The sequence below is a fragment of the Oncorhynchus gorbuscha genome, linkage group LG23, assembly GCF_021184085.1.
Source record: "Oncorhynchus gorbuscha isolate QuinsamMale2020 ecotype Even-year linkage group LG23, OgorEven_v1.0, whole genome shotgun sequence".
In the NCBI taxonomy this organism is placed as follows: Eukaryota; Metazoa; Chordata; class Actinopteri; order Salmoniformes; family Salmonidae; genus Oncorhynchus; species Oncorhynchus gorbuscha.
The window spans coordinates 56,189,493-56,213,762 of NC_060195.1; the positions used below are offsets into that span (position 1 = coordinate 56,189,493).

At 45.8% G+C, this 24,270-nt stretch overlaps 1 protein-coding gene across 1 annotated transcript in view; it reads left to right on the top strand.

Annotated features, from left to right (window-relative positions):
• The window catches only part of LOC124011388 (cyclin-dependent kinase 15-like), a 45,567-nt gene extending 21,873 nt beyond the window's left edge, over positions 1 to 23,694 (top strand). The window contains exons 3-13 of the mRNA XM_046324709.1: positions 8,833 to 8,973; positions 9,673 to 9,767; positions 11,201 to 11,280; positions 11,475 to 11,632; positions 11,965 to 12,088; positions 15,078 to 15,198; positions 16,173 to 16,266; positions 16,585 to 16,648; positions 20,459 to 20,507; positions 21,708 to 21,850; positions 23,547 to 23,694. Coding sequence (XP_046180665.1) covers positions 8,833 to 8,973; positions 9,673 to 9,767; positions 11,201 to 11,280; positions 11,475 to 11,632; positions 11,965 to 12,088; positions 15,078 to 15,198; positions 16,173 to 16,266; positions 16,585 to 16,648; positions 20,459 to 20,507; positions 21,708 to 21,850; positions 23,547 to 23,662 — 1,185 coding nt within the window. The 3' untranslated portion in view covers positions 23,663 to 23,694. The remainder of the gene's footprint in view (positions 1 to 8,832; positions 8,974 to 9,672; positions 9,768 to 11,200; positions 11,281 to 11,474; positions 11,633 to 11,964; positions 12,089 to 15,077; positions 15,199 to 16,172; positions 16,267 to 16,584; positions 16,649 to 20,458; positions 20,508 to 21,707; positions 21,851 to 23,546) is intronic.
• The last annotated feature ends 576 nt before the right edge of the window (positions 23,695 to 24,270 follow it).

The window sequence follows — 24,270 nt, forward strand, 5'->3', positions numbered from 1 at the left end:
TTTCTCTTCTCTTTCTTTTGTTCGCTTTCGCTTGTCTCTCGCTTTCTTCGCTTTTCTTCGCTTTCGCTTTCTCTCTTCGCTCTTCTCTCTTTCTTTCTCTTCTCTTTCTCTTCGCTTTCTCTCGCTTTTCGCTTGTCTCTCGCTCGCTTGTCTTCGCTTTCGCTTCTTCGCTTTCTCTTTCGCTTTCTCTTTTTTCGCTTCTTCTTCGCTCGCTTTCTTTCGCTTTCTTCGCTCTCTTCTTTCGCTTTCTTCGCTTTGTCTTCGCTTTCTTCGCTTCTCTCGCTTCTCTCTTCTCGCTTTCTTCGCTTTCTCTCTCGCTTTCTCGCTTTCTTTCGCTCTTCGCTTTCTCTTTCGCTTTCTTTCTTCGCTTCTCGCTTTCTTTCGCTTGTTTTCGCTTCTCTTCGCTTTTCTTCGCTTCTCTTCGCTTCTCTTTCTCGCTCTGTCTTCTCTTCGCTTTCTTCGCTTCGCTTTCTCTTCGCTTGTCTTCGCTTGTTCGCTTCCTCTCTTCGCTTTCTCTCTCGCTTTCTGTTCGCTTTTCTTCGCTTTCCTCTTCGCTTCTTTCGCTTGTTTCTTCGCTTTCTTTCGCTTTCTCTTCGCTTTCTCTTCGCTTGTCTTCGCTTTCTTCGCTTGTCTTCTTCGCTTTCTTCGCTCGCTTTCTTCGCTTTTTCGCTTTCTTCGCTTTCTTCTCTTTCGCTTTGTCTTCTTTCTTTCGCTTTCTTCGCTTTCTTGTTCTTCGCTTCTCTCTTTTCTTTCTTTCGCTTTCTTCCTCTTCGCTTTTCTTCGCTTGTTCTTCGCTTGTCTTTCGCTTCTTCGCTTGTCTTCGCTTTCTTTCTCTTTCGCTTTTCGCTTTCTGTCTTCGCTTTCTTCGCTTGTCTTCGTCTTTCGCTTGTTCTCGCTTGTCTTCGCTTCTCTTTCTTCTCTTCTTTCTCGCTTTCTTCGCTTTCTTCGCTTTCTCTCTTCGCTCTCTTGTTTGTTTCTCTTCGCTTTCTCTCGCTTCTTCGCTTTCTCTCGCTTGTCTCGCTTTCTTCGCTTTCTGTCTTCGCTTTCTTCGCTTTCTCTGTCTTCGCTTGTCGCTTTTCTCTGCTCTTCTTCTTCGCTTTTCTTCGCTTTCTTCCTCGCTCTTCGCTTCGCTTCTCTTCTTTCGCTCGCTTCTTTTTCGCTTCTCGCTTTCGCTTTTTCTTCGCTTCTTCGCTTTCGCTTGTTCGCTTGTCTTTCTTCGCTTTCTTCGCTTCTTTCGCTCTTCGCTCTTCTCTCGCTTTTCGCTTGTCTTCGCTTTCTTTCGCTTTCCCTTCGCTTTTCTCGCTTTCTTCGCTTTGTCGCTCTCTTCGCTTTCTTTCGCTTTCTTTCTTCGCTTTCTTTCTTTGTTCTTCTTGTTTCTCTTTCGCTTTCTTCGCTTTTCTTTTCTTCGCTTGTCTTCGCTTGTCTTCTTTCGCTTTCTTTTCGCTTTTCGCTTTCTCTCGCTTTCTCTCTTTCTTCGCTTTCTTCTCGCTTTCTCTCTTTCTTTCTTCGCTTTCTCTCTTCTTTCGCTTCTCTCTTCGCTTCTCTTCGCTTTCTTTCGCTTTCTCTCTCTTCGCTTCTCTTCCTGTTCTCTTCGCTTGTCTTCTCTCGCTTTTCTTCGCTTTCTCTCTCTCTTCTCTCTTCGCTTTCTCTCTCTTGTCTTCTTCTTTCGCTTTCTCTTCTCGCTTGTCTTCTCTTCGCTTTTTCTCTTTCGCTTTTCTTCGCTTGTCTCTCTTCGCTTTCTCTTCGCTTCTCTCGCTTGTCTTTCTTCTCTTCGCTTTCTCTCGCTTTTCTCGCTTCTCTAACTTTCTCGCTCTCTTCTCGCTCTGTCGCTTGTCTTCTTCGCTTTCTCTCTCTCGCTTGTCTCTCTTCTCTCCTCTTCGCTCTCTCTCTCTCTCTCTCGCTTTCTTCTTCTCTTCTTTGTCTTCTTCTCGCTTCTCTCTCTCTTTCTCTCTTTCTTCTCGCTTTTTCTTCGCTTTTTCGCTTTCTTCTTCGCTTGCTTTCTCTTTTCGTCTTTCTTCGCTTTCTTTCTTCGCTTTCGCTTCTCTTCGCTTTCTTCGCTCTCTTCGCTTTCTCTCGCTTTCTTCGCTTTCTCTCGCTTGTTCGCTTTCTTCGCTCTTCTTCTTCGCTTTCGCTTGTCGCTTTCTTCTTCGCTTTCGCTCTTTCTTTCGCTTTCTTTCTTCTCGCTTTTTTTCTTCGCTTTCTCTTCGCTTTCTCCTTCGCTTTCTTCTTCGCTTTCTTTCGCTTTCTTCGCTTCTCTTCGCTTTTTCGCTTTCGCTCTTCGCTTTTTCTTCGCTTTCGCTTTCTTCGCTTGTCTTCGCTTTCTTCGCTTTCTTCGCTTGCTTTCTTCGCTTTCTTCGCTCTTCGCTTTCTTCGCTTTCGCTCTTCTCTTCGCTTTCGCTTTCTTCGCTTTTTTCGCTTGTCTTCGCTTTTCTTCGCTTTCTTTTCTTTCGCTTTCTTCGCTTTTCTTCGCTTTGTTCGCTTTCTTCGCTTTTCTCGCTTTCTCTCGTTTCGCTTTCGCTTGTTCTTCTTTCTTCGCTTGTCTTTCTCTTCGCTTGTCTTCGCTTTCTTCGCTTGTTCGCTTTCTCTTCGCTTTCGCTTGTCTTTTCGCTTTCTTCGTTCTCTTCGCTTTTTCGCTTTTCTTCTTTCTTTCTCTTCGCTTTCTTCGCTTCTTCGCTTCTCGCTTCGCTCTTCGCTTGTCTTCTTCTTTTCTTCGCTTTCTTCGCTTTTTTCGCTTTCTTCTCGCTTGTCTTCGCTTTCCCCTCTCTCGCTTTCTTCGCTTTCTCTTCTCGCTTTCTTCTCGCTTCTCTTTCGCTTCTTCTTCTTCTCTTCGTTCTCTTCTTCGCTTTCTTTCGCTTCGCTCTTTTCGCTTCTCTTCGCTTCTCTCTCCTTCTTCGCTTCTCTCTCGCTCGCTCTCTCTCTCTCTGCTCTCTCTCTCGCTTTCGCTTTCTCTCTCTTCCTTTCTCTTGCTTCTCTTCTCGTTTTCTTTCTTCGCTTTCTTCTCTCTTTCGCTTTCTTCTTCGCTTTCTTCTCGCTTTCTTCTCTTCGCTCTCTCTTCTCGCTTTCGCTTCTCCTTCGCTTCTCTCTTCCTCGCTTGTCTTCTCTCTTCGCTTCGCTTCGCTTTTCGCTTTCGCTTGTTCGCTTGTCTTCGCTTTCGCTTTCTTCTCTTCGCTCTTTCCTTTCTTTCTTCGCTTGTCTTTTTCGCTTTCTTCGCTTCGCTTTCTCTCTAACTTTCTCTCTCTTCGCTTCTCTCTCTTTCGCTTGTCTTCCTTCGCTTTCGCTTTCTCTCTTCGCTCTTTCTCTTCGCTTTCTCTTCGCTTCTCTTCGCTTTCTTTCGCTTCGCTCTTTCTCTCGCTTTCTTCGCTTTCTCTTTCTCTTAACTTTCGCTTCTCTCTCGCTTGTCTTTCTTCTCTTCTCTTTCTTCTTCTCTCTCTCTCTCTTCTCTCGCTCGCTTCTTCGCTTTCTTCGCTTTCTCTTCTTCGCTTTTTCTTTCTTCGCTTTCTTTCGCTTTCTTTCTTCGCTTTTTCGCTTGTCTTCGCTTGTCTTCGCTTTCTTTTCGCTTTCTTCGCTTTTCTTTGCTTTCGCTTTCGCTTTCTTCGCTTTTCGCTTTCTTCGCTTGTCTTCGCTTTCTCTTCGCTTGTTCGCTTGTCTTCTCTTTTCGCTTTCTTCGCTTTCTTTCGCTTGTCTTCGCTTTCTTCGCTTGCTTCTTTCGCTTTCTCTTCGCTTTTTCGCTTTTGTCTTCGCTTTTCTTTCGCTTCTTCGCTTCGCTTCGCTTGTTCGCTTTTCTCTTTCGCTTTCTTTCGCTTTCTCGCTTTTCTTCGCTTTCTTCGCTTTTCGTCTTCGCTTCGCTTTTCGCTTTCTCGCTTTCTCTGTCTTCGCTTTCTTCGCTTTCTTCGCTTCGCTTTCTTCGCTTTCGCTTTTCGCTTTCGCTTTCTTCGCTTTTCTTCGCTTTCTTTCTCTTCGCTCTCTTCGCTTTCTTCGCTTCTTTCGTCTTCTTTTTCTCGCTTTCTTCGCTTGTTTTCTTCGCTTTCTCTTCGCTTCTCTTCTTTCTTTCGCTTTCTTTCGCTTTCTTCTCGCTTTCTTTTCGCTTGTCTTCTTTTTTTCGCTTTCGCTTTCTTTCGCTTTCTTCTTTCTTTCGCTTTCGCTTTTCTTCGCTTTCTTCGCTCGTTTCTTTTCGCTTTTTCTTCGCTTTTTCTTCGCTTCGCTTCGCTTTCGCTCTTTCGCTTTCGCTTCGCTTTCTTTCTCTTGTTCGCTTTCTTTCGCTTCTCTTCGCTTTCTTTCGCTTCGCTTTTCGCTTTCGCTTCGCTTTCTTCGCTTGTCTTCGCTTTCTTCGCTTTCTCGCTTTCTTCGCTTGTTTTCGCTTGTTTCTTTCTTTCTTCGCTTTCTCGCTCTCTTTCTTCGCTGTTCTCTTCGCTTTTCGCTTTTGCTTTTCGCTCTCGCTTCTTTCTTCGCTTTCTTTCGCTGTCTTCTCGCTTTTCTTTCGCTTTCTTCTTTCGCTTTTCTCGCTTTCTTTTCGCTTGTCTCTTCTCTTTCTCTTCGCTTTCTTCGCTTGTTTCTCTTTCGCTTTCTTCTTCGCTTTCTTCGCTTCTCTTTCGCTTTCGCTTCGCTTGCTTTCTTCGCTTTCTTCGCTTTCTTTCGCTTTTCTTCTTCGCTTTCTTTCGCTTCTTTCTTCGCTTTCTTCGCTTGTCTTCGCTTCGCTTGTCTTCTTTCGCTTTCTTGTCTTTCGTCTTCGCTTCTCTTCGCTTTCTTTCTTCGTTTCGCTTTCTCGCTTTCTTCGCTTTTCTCGCTCTTCGCTTTCTTTTTCGCTTTGTTTCTTCGCTCGCTTTTCTTCGCTTTCTTTCTCTTCGCTTCTTTCGCTTGTCTTTCTTCGCTTTCTTCTTCGCTTTCTTCGCTTTTCGCTTTCTTCGCTTTCTTCGCTGTTCTTCGCTTCTCTCTCGCTTCTTGTTCGCTTTTTCGCTTGTCTTCGCTTTTGCTTTCTTCGCTTCTTCGCTTTCTTCGCGCTTCTCTGTCTTCTTTCTCGCTCTCTCTCGCTTTTGTTCGCTTTCTTCGCTTGTCTTCGCTTCTTTTTTCTTTCGCTTTCGCTTTCTTTTCGCTTTCTTTCTTTCTTTTCTTCGCTTTTCTTTCGCTTGTCTTCGCTTTTCGCTGTCTTCGCTTCTTTCTTGTCTTCGCTTCTTCTTCGCTTGTCTCTCGCTTTTTCGCTTGTCTTCGCTTTCTTCGCTTGTCTCGCTTTCGCTCTTCTCGTCTTCGCTTCTCTTTCGCTTCGCTTCGCTCTTCGCTTTTTCTTCGCTTTTCTTCGCTTTCTTCGCTTCTTCGCTTTCGCTTTCGCTTCTTCGCTTTCTTCGCTCTTCGCTTTCTTCGCTTTCGCTTTCTTCGCTTTCTTTCGCTTTCGCTCGCTTTTCTTTCGCTTTTCTTTCTTCGTTTTTTCTTCGCTTTCTTCGCTTGTTCTTCGCTTTCTTCGCTTTCTTTCGCTTGTCTTCGCTTTTCTTCGCTTGTCTTTCGCTTGTCTTTCTTTTCGCTTTTCTTCGCTTGTCTTTCGCTTTTTCGCTTTCTTTCGTCTTCGCTTCTTTCCTTTTCGCTTGTCTTCGCTTTCTTCGCTTTCTTCGCTTTCTTCGCTTGTCTTTCTTCTTTCTTCGCTTTCTTCTTCGCTTTTTTTCGCTTCTTCGCTTTCTTCGCTCTTCTTCGCTTTCTTTCGCTTTTCGCTTGTCTCGCTCTCGCTTTTCTCGCTTGCTTCGCTTTCTTCGCTTTTTTTCGCTTTCTTCGCTTCTTCGCTTTTCTTCGCTTTTTCGCTGTTCTTCGCTTGTCTTCGCTTTTTCTCTCTCGCTTTCTCTCGCTTTTCTCGCTTCTTCTCTTTCTCGCTTTCGTCTTCTCTTCTTTCTCTTCTTCGCTTTCGCGCTTGTCTTTCGCTTGTCTTTCGCTTTCTCTCTCTTTCTTTTCGCTTTCTTTCGCTTTTCGCTTTCGCTTTCTCTTCGCTTGTCTTTTCGCTTGTCTTCTCTTCGCTTCTCTTCGCTCGCTTTCTTCGCTTTCGCTTTCTTCGCTTTCTCTTTCTCGCTTGTCTCTTCTTCGCTTGCTCTCTCTCGCTTTCTTCGCTTTCTCTCGCTCTGTCTCTCGCTTTCTCTCGCTTCTTCTCTCGCTTCTCTCGCTTCGTCTTTCTTCGCTTCTCTTTCGCTTGCTTCGCTCTCTTCTTTCGCTCGCTCTCTCTCTCGCTTGTTCTCTCGCTCTTCTCTCTCTTCTCTCTCTCGCTTCTCTCTCGCTTTCTCTCGCTTCTTTCTTCGCTTGTCTCTCGCTTCGCTTCTCTCGCTCTTTCTTCGCTTTCTCTTCGCTTGTCTTCGCTTGTTCGCTTCGCTCTCTCGCTTCTTCTCGCTTTTTCTTCGCTTTCTCTCGCTTTTCTTCGCTTTCTCTTCGCTTTCTCTCTCGCTTCTCTTCTTCGCTTTCTTCGCTCTCTTCGCTTTTTCTTCGCTTTTTCGCTTTCGCTTTCTTCGCTTTTTCGCTTGTCTTCGCTTCTCTTCTTGTCTCTTTCTTCTTCGCTTTTCTCTTCGCTTTTCTTCGCTTTCTTTCTCGCTCTCTTCGCTTCTTCTCGCTTGTCTTCGCTTTCTTGTTCTCTCTCTCTCTCTTGTTCTCTTCTTTGTCTCTCGCTTGTCTCTCGCTTCTCTCTCTCGCTTGTCTTCGCTTGTCTTCGCTTGTCTCTCTTCTCTTCTCTCTCTCTGTCTCTCTCTCTCTCTCTCTCTCTCTCGCTCTCTTCTCTCTCTCTCTCTCTCTTCACTCTGTCTCTCTCTCTCGCTCTCTCTCTGTCTCTCTTCTCTCTTCTTCGCTTCTCGCTTTCTCGCTTTCTCTCTCGCTTGTCTTCGCTTTCTTCGCTTTCTTCGCTTTCTCGCTTCTCTTCTTGTCTTCGCTTTCTTCTTCGCTTTCTTCTCTTCGCTTGTTCGCTTGTCTTCTCGCTTGTCTTCGCTTGTCTTGTCTTCGCTTCTTCGCTTTCTTCGCTTTCGCTTGTCTTCGCTTTCTTCGCTTTCTTCGTTTCTCTTTCTTCGCTTTCTTCGCTTTCTTCTCGCTTTTCGCTCGCTTGTTCTCGCTTGTCTTCGCTTTCTTCGCTTTTCGCTTTCTTCGCTTTCTTCGCTTTCTTGTCTTCGCTTCTCTCGCTTTCGCTTTCTCGCTTCGCTTGTTCGCTTGTCTTCGCTTGTCTTCGCTTTCTTCGCTTTCTTTCGCTTGTCTCTCGCTTTCTCTTCGCTTGTCTTCGCTTGTCTTTCTTTCTGTCTCGCTTTCTCTTCGCTTGTCTTTCGCTCTCTTCTCTTCGCTCTCGCTTTCTTCGCTTTCTCGCTTTCTTTCGCTTCTCTCTCGCTTGTCTCTTCTCTTCGCTTGTCTTCTTCGCTTTCTCTCGCTTCTTCGCTTGTCTTCGCTTTCTCTCGCTTGTCTTCGCTTTCTCTCGCTTTCTTCGCTTTCTCTCGCTTGTCTTCTTCGCTTGTCTCGCTCGCTCTTCGCTCGCTTCTGTCTCTCGCTTGTCTCTTCTCTCGCTTGTCTTCGCTTTCTGTCTTCTCTCGCTTGTCTTCGCTTGTCTCGCTTTCTCTCTTCTCTCTCTGTCTCTCGCTTTCTCGCTCTCTCGCTCTCTTTCGCTTTCTCTCTCGCTCTCTCTCGCTCTCTCTCGCTTCTTCTCTTCGTCTCTCGCTTCTCTCTCGCTCTCTCTCGCTAGTTCTCTCTCTCTAGTTCTCTCTCTCTCGCTCTGTCTCTCTCTCTCTCTCTCGCTCTCTCGCTTCTCTTCGCTCTGTCTCTCGCTTCTCTCTCGCTCTCTCTCTTCTGTCTCTCGCTCTCTCTCTCGCTTGTCTCTCTCTCTCTTCGCTCTCGCTTGTCTTCGCTTTCTTCGCTCTCTCTCTCTCGCTTGTCTCTCGCTTCTCTCTCTCTCTCGCTCTGTCTCTCTTCGCTTGTCTTCGCTTTCTTCGTCTCTCTCTCTTCGCTTTCTCTCGCTTTCTTCGCTTTCTCTTCGCTCTCTCTCGCTCTCTCTCTTGTCTCTCGCTCTTCTTCGCTCTCTTCGCTTGTCTCTCGCTCTTGTCTTCGCTTTCTCTCTCTCGCTTGTCTCTCGCTCTGTCTCTCGCTCTCTGTCTCTCGCTCTGTCTCTCGCTCTGTCTCTCGCTTCTCTTCGCTTGTCTTCGCTCTCTCTCTGTCTCTCGCTTGTCTCTCGCTCTGTCTCTCGCTCTCTCTCGCTCTGTCTCTCGCTCTGTCTCTCGCTTCTCTCGCTCTCTCTCGCTCTTCTCTCGCTTGTCTCTCTCTCTCTCGCTCTCTCTTCGCTCTCTTCGCTTGTCTCTCGCTTTCTTCGCTTGTCTCTCTCGCTTCTCTCGCTCTGTCTCTCGCTCTGTCTCTCGCTCTCTCTCTCTCGCTCTGTCTATCGCTCTGTCTCTCGCTCTGTCTCTCGCTCTCTCTCGCGCTCTCTCGCTCTGTCTCTCGCTCTCTCTCGCTCTGTCTCTCGCTCTCTCTCGCTCTCTCTCGCTCTGTCTCTCGCTCTCTCGCTCTGTCTCTCGCTCTCTCTCGCTCTGTCTCTCGATCTCTCTCTCGCTCTGTCTCTCGCTCTCTCTCGCTCTCTCTCTCTCGCTCTGTCTCTCGCTCTGTCTCTCGCTCTCTCTCTCTCGCTCTGTCTCTCGCTCTGTCTCTCTCGCTCTCTCTCGCTCTCTCTCTCTCGCTCTGTCTCTCGCTCTGTCTCTCTCTCGCTCTGTCTCTCGCTCTGTCTCTCTCTCTCTCTCTCTCTCTCTCTGTCTCTCTCTCTCTCGCTCTCTCTCGCCTGCCATGTGTTTATTTGCATCCACCACTCTCTCTCTCCTGTCTCCCTCTATTCTCTCTCCTTCACCTGGCCAGTTGGATGAGACGGACCCGTCCAACTCCAAGCCCCGGCCTCACTGGTTCCACACGCTGCAGGTCCGCAGGCTGGCGGTCCAGAGAGGACGCAGCAACAGTGACCCTATGGGAGGGAAAAGTTTCGATCAGGACTTCCAATGGGTGAGCACTGGGAAGTTTAGCCTGATCCCAGAATCTGTTATCAAATCAAATGTTATTGGTCACATACACATGGTTAGCAGATGTTATTGCGAGTGTAGCGAAAAGCTTGTGCTTCTAGTTCCGACAGTGCAGCAATATCAACAAGTAATCTAACAATTCCACAACTACCCAATACACACAAATCTAAGTAAAGGGATGAAATAAGAATATGTACTTATAAATATATGGATGAGCAATGACCGAGTGACATAGGCAAGATGCAATAGATGGTATAAAATACAGTATATACATATGAGATGAGTAATGCAAGATATGTAAACATCATTATTACAGTGACATGAATAATGTGACTAGTGAACCATTTGTTAGAGTGGCCAATGATTTCAAGTCTGTATGTAGGCAGCAGCCTCTCTGTGTTAGGGACGGCTGTTTAACAGAATGATGGCCAAGAGGTAGAAGCAATTTTTCAGTCACTCGGTCCCAGCTTTGATGCACCTGTATGATTTACTATAGTGTGTGACAATGACTTTAGGATCTGGCAAGATAGTACAAACAGATCTGGGATCAGGCTTGGCTTGGGCACCTGGTTATATCTGTAATGTACCTGCAGTTACCGCACTCTGTCAATATGAAGATGTACTGTAAATGTTTGAGGTCGGCACCTTACCCCACCTAACACACGCGTGTCCGTCCTCACAGAAAACAGGCCTACAGTTTGGCACAGCCAACTCCTACCTGAACCTGGAGAAGATAGGGGAGGGGACATACGCTACAGTCTACAAGGGAATCAGCCGGTCAGTATCAATCAATCGATCAGTTGTCATCAAGTGTTTATGCAGTAACCCGACCTTGACCCCGAAGAGCAAGCGGAATCTGAAGTCAGTACAGGTGCTATAAGCTGTAAGACATTACCACAACTCAACACTGATCAACAGCTCAATAATTACGTCACCCACCCTGACAACGTCCAATAGGTCAGTGTAGTCATTCGTCTATGACACATCTTTTATACTATCCCTACAAACTAAACCGCTATGTCAGCTGGTATTGATTTGACTGACCCTATTTGCCCCCTGTGCTGATGGTTTGACGAAGGACAAGGTCGTTTTTGTTTTGTGAGCGTCTATAAAGCCTCTCACAGTGGTTTCACTTCATACGGTCAAACAGCACACAGTCGAGGCTGCCAGAGGTCATGTCACAGATAGAACAGGTATTTCACCGGATTTCACCAAATATGGTAGTGAGACGAAGCCCAGTGGCCGGCAGTGGGAGAAGATGGAACGAGATGGATTTTGGCCGACAATTAAACGATTGATCTCAATGCAGTTTATGGTTCCCAAAAGTATAATCTGTTACGAATAGAGTGAGACTAAGTTTTGTAGACTTTACCCTTGTTTAGAAGGCAAATGTAGTTATTTAGTTATTGCACACGCACACTTCACAGAGTAGGCTTTCCCTAACGGAAATATGCAAATGTGTGCTAGAACGTGACAATAGGATCTCGCAAGCTTGTGCTTGGCTCTGCCCACCCATTTGAAACGACAGGCTGTGTGTCTGTCTTGCTTCAGTTATACAAATCGTTGGTGATGTTATGCTAGTGTTCAGGACAGAGAGCTTTATTAACTCATTAAGTCAGACTTCAGAAGAGCAGGCAGAGAGCTTTATTAACTCATTAAGTCAGACTTCAGAAGAGCAGGCAGAGAACTTTATTAACTCATTAAGTCAGACTTCAGAAGAGCAGGCAGAGAGCTTTATTAACTCATTAAGTCAGACTTCAGAAGAGCAGGCAGAGAGCTTTATTAACTCATTAAGTCAGACTTCAGAAGAGCAGGCAGAGAGCTTTATTAACTCATTAAGTCAGACTTCAGAAGAGCAGGCAGAGAGCTTTATTAACTCATTAAGTCAGACTTCAGAAGAGCAGGCAGAGAACTTTATTAACTCATCAAGTCAGACTTCAGAAGAGCAGGCAGAGAGCTGCCAAAAGCCACAGCTGCACTAAGATAAGAGTTTTTTGGTCAGGTAGGAGATGTGATTTGATTGGTTGGCAGCAATGCAGAAATGGAGGGCGAGGTTCATTTGTGTTTTTCTTGACATTTAATGAGGTCCTGAATTGTACCTCTCCGTTATAAATGATAATAGATTACTGTATTTGCCTGTATCCTCTCTTACCATAACTGAGCCGTGGGATGTTCACCTTCTCTGTTACTCTCCTCTACTCTGCCCTCAGGATAAACGGGCACCTGGTGGCCTTGAAGGTGATCCGTATGAAGACGGAAGAAGGCGTACCATTCACTGCCATCCGAGAGGGTGAGAGTTTTTCCAGGAGGCACATGCTGTACATGCGAAACAGGATTGATACTTCGACGTCTCAGAGCACCCACACAGGAAATGAACTGAAGTCATGTTAGCTTTAGCATGTTAAGGAGAATTGCAGGCGCTTTTCGAATTCCATTTCCACTGTGAGCAAAGTGAATTAGTATTCGCTCTTTGTCTCTGTCCAGCCTCCCTCCTAAAAGGCCTGAAACACGCCAACATTGTCCTGCTCCATGACATCATCCACACCAAAGAGGCACTCACATTTGTCTTTGAGTACGTACAAACAGATTTGGCTGAGTATATGACGCAGCACCCAGGAGGCCTGCATTCCTACAATGTCAGGGTAAGTTCAATATTTTGATCAACAGAACCTCAACAAATACCATACCTTTTCCCTCTCACCCGAAAAATCTGTCCTCTGCTCTTTCAGTTGTTTTAATTGTTCACCATTGACCATGCTCTTCCTGCATGTCTGTCTGTCTGTCTGTCTGTCTGTCTGTCTGTCTGTCTGTCTGTCTGTCTGTCTGTCTGTCTGTCTGTCTGTCTGTCTGTCTGTCTGTCTGTCTGTCTGTCTGTCTGTCTGTCTGTCTGTCTGTCTGTCTGTCTGTCTGTCTGTCTGTCTGTCTGTCTGTCTGTCTGTCTGTCTGTCTGTCTGTCTGTCTGTCTGTCCATCAGATCTTCATGTTCCAGCTGCTGCGGGGTCTGTCCTACATCCACGGTCGGAGGATCCTGCATCGGGACCTTAAACCCCAGAACCTGCTCATCAGCTACCTGGGGGAGCTCAAACTGGCTGACTTCGGTAAACCAAACCCTAGCTTCATGTCCACATTCTGGTTCAACCCTAACCTCAACCCTAATACTAGTTTCATGTCCACACCCCGACTCAACACTAACCCTCAACCACAACCCTAACCCAAGCTTCATGTCCACATCCCGGTTCTACCCTAACCCTAGATTCATATCCACATCCCGGTTCAAACCTAACCCTAGCCTCAACCACAACCCTAACCCTAGCTTCATATCCACATCCCGGTTCAAACCTAACACTAACCCGGTTCAACCTAACAACTCAACCCAACCCTAACCCTAGCTTCATATCCACATCCCGGTTCAAACCTAACCCTAGCCTCAACCACAACCCTAACCCTAGCTTCATATCCACATCCCGGTTCAAACCTAACCCTAGCTTCATATCCACATCCCAGTTCAAACCTAACCCTAGCTTCATATCCATATCCCGGTTCAAACCTAACCTTAGCCTCAACCACAACCCTAACGCTAGCTTCATATCCACATCCCGGTTCAAACCTAACCCTAGCTTCATATCCACATCCCGGTTCAAACCTAACCCTAGCTTCATATCCACATCCCGGTTCAAACCTAACCTTAGCCTCAACCACAACCCTAACCCTAGCTTCATATCCACATCCCGGTTCAAACCTAACCTTAGCCTCAACCACAACCCTAACCCAAGCTTCATATCCACATCCCGGTTCAAACCTAACCTTAGCCTCAACCACAATCCTAACCCAAGCCAACCCCTCCACAGCCTCTTACGTTCTGGCTTGTTCATTGTCTATCCTCCGTAGAAGCCTGTTAATAACTCTCTCTTTATAATGTGTTATTTGGTCATGTATACAGGTGGTATTATAACTTCATCTTACAGCTTCTATCTCAAGGCCATCAGACTGCTAAACAGCAAAATCACTAACTCAGAGAGGCTGCTGCCTACATTGAGATCCAATCACTGGCCACTTTAATAAATGGATCACTAGTCACGTTATACAATGCCACTCTAAATAATGCCACTTTAATAAGGTTTACATATCTTACATTGCACATATCATATGTACAGTTGAAGTGTACATACACTTAGGTTGGAGTCATTAAAACTAGTTTTTCAACCACTCCACAAATTTCTTGTTATCCAACTATAGTTTTGGCAAGTCGGTTAGGACATCTACTTTGTGTATGACACAAGTCATTTTTCCAACAATTGTTTACAGACAGATTATTTAACTTATAATTCACTGTATCACAATTCCAGTGGGTCAGACATTTACATACACTAAGTTGACTGCCTTTAAACAGCTTGGAAAATTCCAGACAATGATGTCATGGCTTTAGATGCTTTTGATAGGCTAATTGACATAATTTGTGTCAATTGGAGGTGTACCTGTGGATGTATTTCAAGGTCTACCTTCAAACTCAGTGCCTTTGCTTGACATCATGGGAAAATCAAAAGAAATCAGCCAAGACCTCAGAAAAAAATGTAGACCTCCACAGGTCTGGTTTATCCATGGGAGCAATTTCCAAACGCCTGAAGGTACCACGTTCATCTGTACAAACAATAGTACGCAAGTATAAACACCATGGGACCACGCAGCCATCATATCACTCAGGAAGGAGTTCTGTGTCCAAGAGATGAACATACTTTGGTGCAAAAAGTGCAAATCAATCCCAGAGCAAAGGACCTTGGACCTTGGACCATGTGAAGATGCTGACGGAAACAGGTACAAAAGTATCTCTATCCACAGTAAAACTGAGTCCTATATCGACATAACCTGAAAGGCCGGTCAGCAAGGAAGAAGCCACTGCTCCAAATCGCCATAAAAAAGCCAGACTACGGTTTGCAACTGCACATGGGGACAAATATCGTACTTTTTGGAGAAATGTCCTCTGGTCTGATGAAACAAAAATAGAACTGTTTGGCCATAATGACCATCGTTATGTTTGGAGGAAAAAGGGGGATGCTTGCAAGCCGAAAAACACCATCCCAACGTGAAGCATGGGGGTGGCAGCATCATGTTGTGGGGGTGCTTTGCTGCAGTAGGGACTGGTGCACTTCACAAAATATATGCCACCATGAGGAAAGAAAATTCTGTGGATATATTGAAGCAACATCTCAAAACATCAGTCAGGAATTTGAAGCTTGGTCACAAATGGGTCTTCCAAATGGACAATTACCCCAAGCATACTTCCAAAGTTGTGGCAAAATGGTATTGAAGGTTTTGGAGTGGCCATCACAAAGCCCTGACCTCAATCCTATAGAACATTTGTGGGCAGAACTGAAAAAGCATGTGCGAGCAAGGAGGCCTACAATTCTGACTCAGTTACACCAGCTCTGTCAGGAGGAATGGGCCAAGATTCACCCAACTTATTATGGGAAGCCTGTGGAGGCTACCCAAAACATTTGACCCAAGTTAAACAATTTAGTTAAACAATTTAAAGGCAATGTTACCAAATACTAATTGAGTGTATTTAAACTTCTGACCCACTGGGAATGTGGTGAAAGAAATAAAGCTGAATAAATAATTCTCTCTGCTATTATTCTGACATTTGACATTCTTAAAATAAAGTGGTGATCTTAACTGACCTAAGACAGGGAATTTTTACTTGGATTAAATGTCAGGAATTGTGAAAAACTGAGTTTAAATGTATTTGGCTAAGGTGTATGCAAACTTCCGACTTCGACTGTATATACTGTGTTTTATACCATCTACTGCACCTTGCCTATGCCCCTCAGCCATCGCTCATCCATATACTTTCATGTACATATTCTCATTCACCCCTTTATATTTGTGTGTATTAGATAGTTGTTGGGGAATTGTAAGATTACTTGTTAGATATTACTGCACTGTCGGAACTAGAAGCACAAGCATTTCGCTACACTCACATGAACATCTGCTAGCCGTGTGTATGTGACAAATCAAATTTGATATGATATGTGTGTTATATGTGGTATTGTATTCATGTTATAACTATATGGTTCCATCTGTGTCCACTAGGGCTGGCCCGGTCCAAGTCCATCCCGTGCCAGACCTATTCATCTGAGGTGGTGACTCTGTGGTACCGGCCTCCTGATGTCCTCCTGGGTTCCACTGATTACTCCACTGCTCTGGACATCTGGTGAGTGGACTGGACATATTTGGACATACAATATCCCATATTTGGACAGGGTCTGAACATCCTCCATAAACAACCACCCTGCAGGCAAGGTTGCAATAACGTCATTTCAATCAGCTTTTTCCCACTGGACAGTCAGATCTGAACCCACCAGCATTGAACCAGATCAACACCAGAATACCACTGGACCGTGTCCATACTGGTCTAGGGACTGCATAACTACTTAGACCACTGTATCATGGCTCTTTCAAGACAATTGGGAACTCTGGAGGGGGGGGGGGGACTAGGTCAAATCATGACGTCATTTTTCCTAGTCGGAGCTGTTTTTTTTTTTCAGAGTTCCCAGTTACCTTGAACGCACTGAAGTCGGAGATTTCCTAGTTCTCAGTTGTTTTGAACGCGGCATCAGTGGTGGTTTAAGAGTAGCTGCCACTAGTGTTGCCACCAGTACTCTCCTGCAGAGTGAGTTACCTCAGGTTGGCTCAGAGAATGTTGCGTGTTCAGAAGAGTTTAACCTCTTGGCCTTTGTCTAATGATGTTTTGGTGCCATACTGAAAAACAAACGTTTAGAGTTGCTCTCCTAAGCAAAATATTATTTCCCCCAGAGTTAAAATAATTTTGTTCTAATGAATAGCATAAGCGTTGGTATAAACCATCCTGTGCATTAATGTTAATGATATCTGGGCAGGTTTCTACTTGACCTTTCCAAAAAGAAAAGATTGGGACCACATGTTGTTTAAGGTCTTTGAATACAAAGAGAAATGTACCAAAAGGGTTAGTATTTTAACAGCAATAATCAAATGGGTTGGGCATAACCTAGGTATTTGCTTTCGTGCTGTATATTTCGGAAGGTTTTCATATTTTTACCAAGGACACTTAATTGTGCCGATTATGAAGTACTGAAGGAAGATGTCCCGTCCTTCTCTGTCTTTTCACTGATTATTAAATGACTCCCTCCAACCTGTGTTGTCTTCCAGGGGAGCTGGATGCATCTTCATTGAGATGCTCCAGGGGACGCCAGCCTTTCCAGGGGTGGCAGACGTCTTTGAGCAGCTGCAGAACGTATGGACTGTGAGTAGGATCCCCCCTTTCACTCTTTTCAATGGTATCATCCTCTCTCCACTCTTAGGGGAAAAAAGGTGCTATCTAGATGCTTAACGGGTTCTTTGGCTGTTCCCTTTGGAGAAACATTTTTGGTTCCAGGTAGAACCATTCTACAGCGGGTTCTTCGTAGAACCCCAAAAAGGTTCTACCTGGAACCCAAGTGTTTTCTTATGGGGACAGACGAAGAACCCGTTTGGAAGCCTTTTTTCTAAGAGTGTAGATCCATAAAAACTAGTAGAGATGGCGGTTGACGGCTCACTCTGGACCCTTTTTGTCTGTCTCCAGGTCGTAGGGGTCCCGACTGAGGAGACGTGGCCAGGAGTGAACGAGCTGCCCAACTTCAGACCAGGTCAGAACCTCTTCATCCCTTTCATCCTCCTCCTCCTCCCTCATCACCATTACAATAATCCAATCTATGTGCTGCTGAGAAAATACAGTCATTCCCATTGGGTCAGAGAAAGGTCAGGGAGGGATTAGTTTGGGATTCGTCTGGGTAATCTACACACTTAATAAAGCTCGACAGAAACCACAGCAGACGAGACTCATGGTTTGCTGTGTGGCTCATCCCTAACCACTAGGGGGTAGAAGAAGTCAACGAGATACATTTTTGTTGGGGTTGTATGGGACTGTGGGCCTGTTGGTCTTTTGTACTACTTTTGCTTTCCAGACTCGTGGCATTTAAGACGGCTGTGGGAAGAGAGTATTTCAGCTCTTTCTAATGCACTGTGGTTTAAGAGAGTTGAGATGCATGGCGTGAGGCTGACAAGCACACCTGCGAGAGGAGTCCGTGTGAAGGCTATGTGTGGGAGTTAACTCTGTCATCATTCTGAGAGAGAATGATGTCAGGAACGAGAAAGACCTTCAAATGGACCTCCAGACGGTGTGGTTTTGGACAGAGCTCTTACTCCTCTGACTCGCCTATGCTGATCTCTCACTTTCACCTTGTAAACCACGATCAATGACACCATACCCAGATGTGTGTACTTGCCAGTCTTTTATACTCTTCTATCCAACCCTGAGATTTAAACCTCATGCTGAGTTGAACCTGAGTCAGCCTGTCTTCCCACTCTTCCAGTAATGGGCTACAAAGGGAGTTCGGGGGTGACATGTTTCACAGCTGACTGTGTGTGTGTTTAACTATAAACTATAAACTATACAAGAATAGTAAACAAACAAACATTTGTCCAACTGGGAACATGTTGTTAGTCCCCACAAGTTAAAATGCTATTCCTTTGGGTTTTAGGGTTAAGGTTAGAATTAGTGTTAGGGTCAGGATCTAGGGTTATGGTTAAGGTTACATTTTGGGGTTAAGATTAGGTTTTGGCATTTAGGTTGGGGTTAGGGGTTAGGGAATATAGCATTTTGAAGGACTGAATTGTGTGTCTCCACAAGGTTAGTTATACAAGACTGTGTGTGTGTGTTGCGCTGCAGAAAATATGGGCTACTCTTTGTCTTTGCTAATTCCTCCCCTACAAGACCCATAGGAATTCAAAACCTCAGACTGTTAAGTCTTAAAGTTCCCCAGCAAACATGAATAAATAAACATAAGATTCATAAATGCTGAATAAATGCATAGATGAATCTCCAAACTACACAGTGGGTCCTGTCTGCGCTGCCCCATGCAGTTCAATAAGGGCTCTGACATTGGTTGGGGGCGACGAGATGCTGAGAGAAGATGGGCTAGTAGAAAGGTCTGGAAGTCAAAAAGCGAGAACGTTCTGTATAAAATATGTGTAAAGCAAACAGAGCGGTGAGGCTGGGAGATGAGAAGACAGACAAGTCAGGCAGATGCTTGCGCACACTGAAGTATGTGAGTGGAGTGGAGCGGAGCGAGGAGCAGAGCGTGCCCAATTTGACTGGAGCATAAGAGCGAGATTTTTAAAGGCTGGAGCATCGGTCTTCTCGCCCGCTCCAATTTTGCTCCGGTAGCTCTCACTTCACGAGCTCGGGGCATGCCCGTCCCAGCATGCATTTGTAGTCTGCGTGTGTGCTGCTATAGCCCTTTGCTTTAGCTACTGTCATGGAGTTCCCTAAATATGTTCATAAAGACACTGATAAAACACACAGGTGCTAAATCAAGGTGACGTACAAAGATGAGGATGAAGAGCAAGTGCGATGATTTAGTGTCCACAACTAAAGAATCCTTGTGGAATCTGAAAAGACACATATCCCAAAAGCATGCTATGTGCACCTGCTAAAAGAAAGGAAATAGGTGGGTAGATAACTAAGTGTGTCGTGGTGGCAAAGCATTTATAAATTTAAACGTTGTGTTCATTTTCGTTCTAATATCTATACAATACTTGATTTTGGCCCAATGGGCCTGGCATATTCCCACGTTCAAGGAGCTTCCGTTTTCGTTGAGTTATTTTGCCTAAAAAAAACTCTAGGCCTACCTATAGAAAAACAAAACACAACTCAGCGTCTCTGACCAACCTGGCAAGAAGGGCCAAAGGGGTGTTTAGCATCCACAACTGTTCTGCAAGTGTGAGGAGGACATTCATTGTCTGCTGCTGACCGGCTCTCCAGGCACCATCACTCATGTTTCTGAAAAATGAATTCTTTAAATGCTTTCATTTTTTTTGTTGAATTTGTATTTCATTCTAAGTAAGTCGCAGCCTATATGCACAATATATACATTATAATGGTTTAATACAATGACATGTGGTTGAAATACTGAGCCCTTTATGTCCCTACCAGCCTATTGTGTCACACTCACAAATGCTTCACAATGTATTTCTTTGTAGGCTATAGCTTTGAAATAATAGAAACAATATAGCCTAAGTAATTCATTTCCGTTCCTTCTTACGCTTCCTGTCTGTCTCCTGACCTATTTAGAGTGTTTATATGACATTCTTACATTCACCTTTTCATGTTTATTCAAAATGGTTTTCATTCAAATCCATATGGTTTGGTTTCAATACTTAAAAACCAATTGGTAGTTCCAGGTAGCCACGGAAATAGATGGGTGTTGGTTAAATTGGGATTTGAATGAATGGAGCGAATTTGGCAGTTTGATCTCCCCTGTGAGCCCGGAGCGGTTTTTAGCTGAGCAGTATGGAAGCACATGGAGAGCCGGGAACAGTGTGCAAGCACCAACTCCAGAGATGAGCGGGACTTTCAACCGCTCAACTCCGCTCACATGCTCTGGTACACACACACACACACACGCACGCATGCACACACGCATGCACACGCACACACACGCATGCACACGCACACACAGGCAGGAGGGTGAGCCAGACAGCTTTCTCTGCCTTGTCTGTGTGGGGGTGGGGGGTGCAATCTGGGCATGAAGAATGGCTGGACTTAGAACCTCTGTGTCTGACAGGGGGGGGGGGGGGTGAGAGCGTGTGCACATGCACGTTACTGTGGTGTTTTAGGACACCCATGTTGGTTATCCTTGTGTGGGCATGACCCGAGGTATCTTCTCCTCTCCCCATCCCCCCTCTCTCCCTCCTGGCTAGCTCCCTACCTGGCCCCCTGACTGCTGCTGGCACCACTGGGCCTCTCCAGATGTGGGAGCTGAATGGACCAATAGATAAAGGCCTGGGCGGCTTTCAGCAGGGCAGAGCGGGTGGCCAGCACAGAACAGGGAGAGGCCAAGAAGGGAAGAGGGAAAATATTGGGGAAATATTCCTTCAGTGACCTGACTGGCCAGGGGAAAGTGATAGCTAGCCTATACTATAGAGAATGCTTGTCTAAAAATGTATGGTTGTTTATGCTCCGTTGCACCCTGCAGGAGAGACTGAGCGTATACATTTTTTAAATATGTTTTTGAAGTGTTTTTTATTTCAAACAAGTTCAATCTCCACGGTTCACTATTAATTCATCATGGAGCATCGGGGCTGTCCAAAGCACCGGCTAATCAACCGTTAAAACACTCTCATTAAAACTCTACGCCAGGGCCCAGAAACCACAAATTGCGATCAGTAGTGCCAAAGCATGTTTCACTTAGTCTCCCCTCCAGGATACCCTAGCTGTAGCATGAATCATCAAAGAGAACTACTTTTACCGTAAGTTTACACAGACATTCGTTGTTGTTGTTGTGTCCTGTGGGCTGACCACCTCCCTGTTCCATCGTGCATATGCCTTTGCAGCCATAGTTGCAGGCCAAACATTTCCTAACTAACCTGCTCGTGCTGCTCTCCTCTTCCTACAGAGTGGTTTCAACCATGTCAGCCCCAGCAATTCAGGAATGTTTGGAAAAGGTACGGTGAAAACAGTTTGCTCAGTGTTCTGTCAGTAACTATGAGTTTGGGAATGTGTTTAACTCGTGCAGGTTCGTCTAATGTATCTCAGTAACCTGCAAATGTGAACATTTGATACAAATAGTATTCTGCTCCAGCATATAAGTGACTGTAGAGGTAGAGTTTGGACACATGTGTACATAGTGTAAGGTACGGAACTACCCCGTTTTTGGACGGCCGTGTGTGTGTGTGTTTGCCCATTCCATTGCCTCCAGCTGGGGGGGGGGGGGGGGCAGCAGAGGTGGGCAGTTAGCCCTGTGGTAACAGGAGATTCTTTGTCTGGCCAGGCGTGTCTCCTCCCCTCCCCCCGCCTTCCTCCCCCTTCCTACCATCATGGTGACATCTGACCCAACACAGCTCTGCTCCTGTACCAGCCCACAGGGGGGGCCAGACACACACACACACTCACACAGGCACATACACACACGTGCACAAACACACAGTCGGGTTATGGGAGAGAGAGGATGTCTGGAGTAGTCTCTGACTCGCTGTCATAACAAATATGAGACCCACTCAACAGTCTGTAGCACACTAATGCAGTCTTGTCTGAAAAGAATCACTCTGAAATAGGAAAACACATTACTAGGAATATGGATCTAATGGATTTAAATGAGAGACAGTGAGGAAGGGAGAGGGAGAGAGAGAGAGTTTGAGCGAGACTCAGGGGAGTTATGGTGTGATTTTTAATGCAGGTCTTTTCAAGACTGATGAATGGGAGTCGGTCTCTCCCCCGTCCATCTCCTCTCCCCACCCATCTCCCCCTCTCTCTTGTTCTAGCCATGGATTTAATTAACTAGACCCCCTGTTGGGACCAAACGCTCTTTTCTCCAAATACATGGACACTGTCAGAAAAACACACACAGAAATAGCAGATAATTGCATTGTGAAATAAAAGTTGCTACGGTAGGACAGCGAGGAGGCACACAAAGCAGGGGCGGGGTGGGGGGGGGGTACAGAGCTATGCACGCCAGTAGGGAAAATTGACTTGAATTAATGCAAATGACTGAGAAGTGTGGCTGGGTTGTTGTTATATGTCTAATGGCTGTGGATGTAAAATAATTTACATAAAGTATGTGTATCTATTGGGGGTTGTCCGTCAGTGTGTGTGTGTGTGTGTGTGTGTGTATCTCTTATAGTCAGTCCCCTCTGCTTCCCCCTCAGACTGTCCAAGTTGCCCTATAAGACAGAGGACCTGGCCCAGAAGATTCTGATCACCATCCCACGAGACCGCATCTCGGCCCAGGATGCACTGCAGCACCCCTATTTCAACACGCTACCACCCCCCATCATGCAGCTACGAGACAGTGAGTGTGTGTGTGTCACTCCACATCAATGAAACACATAACATATCAATCTATCTATGCAATATGAATGTGTTTTTTGTCACAGCAATGACAATCAAGTGATGCATAATGTGGTGTGTGTGTGTGTGTGTGTGTGTGTGTGTGTGTGTGTGTGTGTGTGTGTGTGTGTGTGTGTGTGTGTGTGTGTGTGTGTGTGTGTGTGTGTGTGTGTGTGTGTGTGTGTGTGTGTGTGTGTGTGTGTGTGTATACACACATGTGGGAGACTAAGCATGTGTTTGTACGTGTGAGAGTGTATTCATGCGCATATACAGTATTTCCCTCCTCTGACACCCCCCATCAACATTCTCTGTTTCTCCCTGCCGGGGAGAGAGATTGACACTCCGTTGCACTAAACTCCAGTGCAGTTTGTCACTTAAACAGTCTACCCATCCGACGCATGATTAAAGACACAAGCTTCCTACTGTGAGCACAGATGGCTCCTTTGAAGAGATCAGACTGTCTCCACAGCTCTCGGGTGGCTAAATAGATATACATCAGGAAAGTGGATGTATAAGTAAGCAGAGTTGCATTTGAAGTCTCTCTCCACCTGTCTGTCTATCCTGCTGACAGTCTGCCTGGTTTGGTTTAAACATAGATGTGTTTTTCCAGGCCGTAGAAATAATATTCAGTGAACAGAAGAAGAGTACAGGGAGTACTAGGATAGATATTATTGAACATGTAGGAATGTATTAGATAGGAATAAAGCCTTAACCCCTAACCCATACACTTACCCTAACCCAAAAACCTAACCTTAACCATAAACCTAACCCTAACCCAAAACTGAACACATTTGACCTCCCACCAACAAAATTTCCCCAGTTGATCAAATTTTTGTTTGTTTACTATCCCCACAAGTATAGTTAAACACACACACACACTCTGCTCTTTCGAGAATGAGCCATCATTACTGCTACTAGTCTGCATGGCATCCCAGACAGGGAGAATAGACAGTAGGGGAGAGACATCAATGAACAGAGCGGAGAAGGAGAATAGGGAGCGAGAGAGAGCAACTGAGAGAAAGAGAGCGAGAGAGAGCAACTGAGAGAAAGAGAGCGAGAGAGAGCAACTAAGAAGTGAAAGAGCGTGGGGAGTGAAGGTTCTCTCCAGGAAGAACAAACTTATTTTAATGATGCCAGGGTCTTGGCAAGGCAGAAGGGAGAAGGCCTAGAAACAGACCAGTAGTAATGAGTAGCCCTTCTACTTTCACACAATGTATCACAATATAACTGGAACAGAGGCGAGCAGCATCAAGTGTTGAGAAGAGAAGCCATTGTAGTTGTTAGGGATGGGGCTCTAGCTGGACTGTACACGACCACACCCAACACCAGGTGCCTATGAGAGGCCCCTTTGATCGCGTCCCAGCGAGTAGCCAGTAAGTCTGGAAGGAGGGCGTGGTGGCGTTTTAGGCTCTAAGCTGTCTGAGCTGCCATGATCGGTATCTGTCAGACCAACTGCCCTACAAGGCTTCTCCGGGAGTTAGTGTGTGAGATGTTTATCTTTTGGTTACTGTTAGTGAGCTGGCTGAGGAACTTTTTCACCTGACTTTATAATGATGTGAAGCCGTAAGAGTTGCCTGACTCTCGCTCTCTCCCGCTCTCTTTCGCTCTCTCTCTCTCCCCCTCTGTATCTGTCTCTCTCTGTACACCCCCCCCCCCAGCTGTATCAGTCTTCAAGGTCCCCGGAGTGAGGCTGGAGACAGAGGTGAAGGATATCTTCAGTCCCAGTCTAAGGATCAGACCGTCCCAGCTGGTGCCCTTGGCTAAGTGCTGGTGATAATGGACCCCTAACCCACTGGGCTTGACCCCTAACCCCTAGCCCCTAACCCCAGGCCCATAGCCCCAGGCCCCTAACCCCAGGCCCCTAGCCCTGCCTGCAGGCTAGACCACCATCTGATCAAGATGGAGAGGCATGAGGTCCTCCACCAACCTCTGCTCTTGACTCCACCCAGCATTCCTCAGTCACAGTTCCCATGTTGTAGGAAGACAGGAGAGAAGAGGGAGGTTTTGAATGGTACCTGGTCTATCACATATTAGATGATGTCAGAAGTACTGTATGCACTGTATATACTCTCTATCTGAGACCCGGTGTCTGTTGTTGGTGGCAACGGAAAGCTAGGCAATGTCTAAGAGAACTGTCAGGAAGCTCAGAACAGCTTAACATCTTCCTTCTGCTGAACCACCTCCTCCTGCGTCCTCCCTCTCCTTCTCCTTCTCAGAGCGTCTCCCTGGACTCACTATGCTCTCTCTGCCTCCTCCTAAATCTACACTGAGATTCAATGATGACGATGGGTTTGTTTTGCAGATGAGTGTTTTATTTTGTACTGCCAAAACATGCAGATATTATATACCTCTTATATTAATCAGGTCCTTGTGAACCATGAT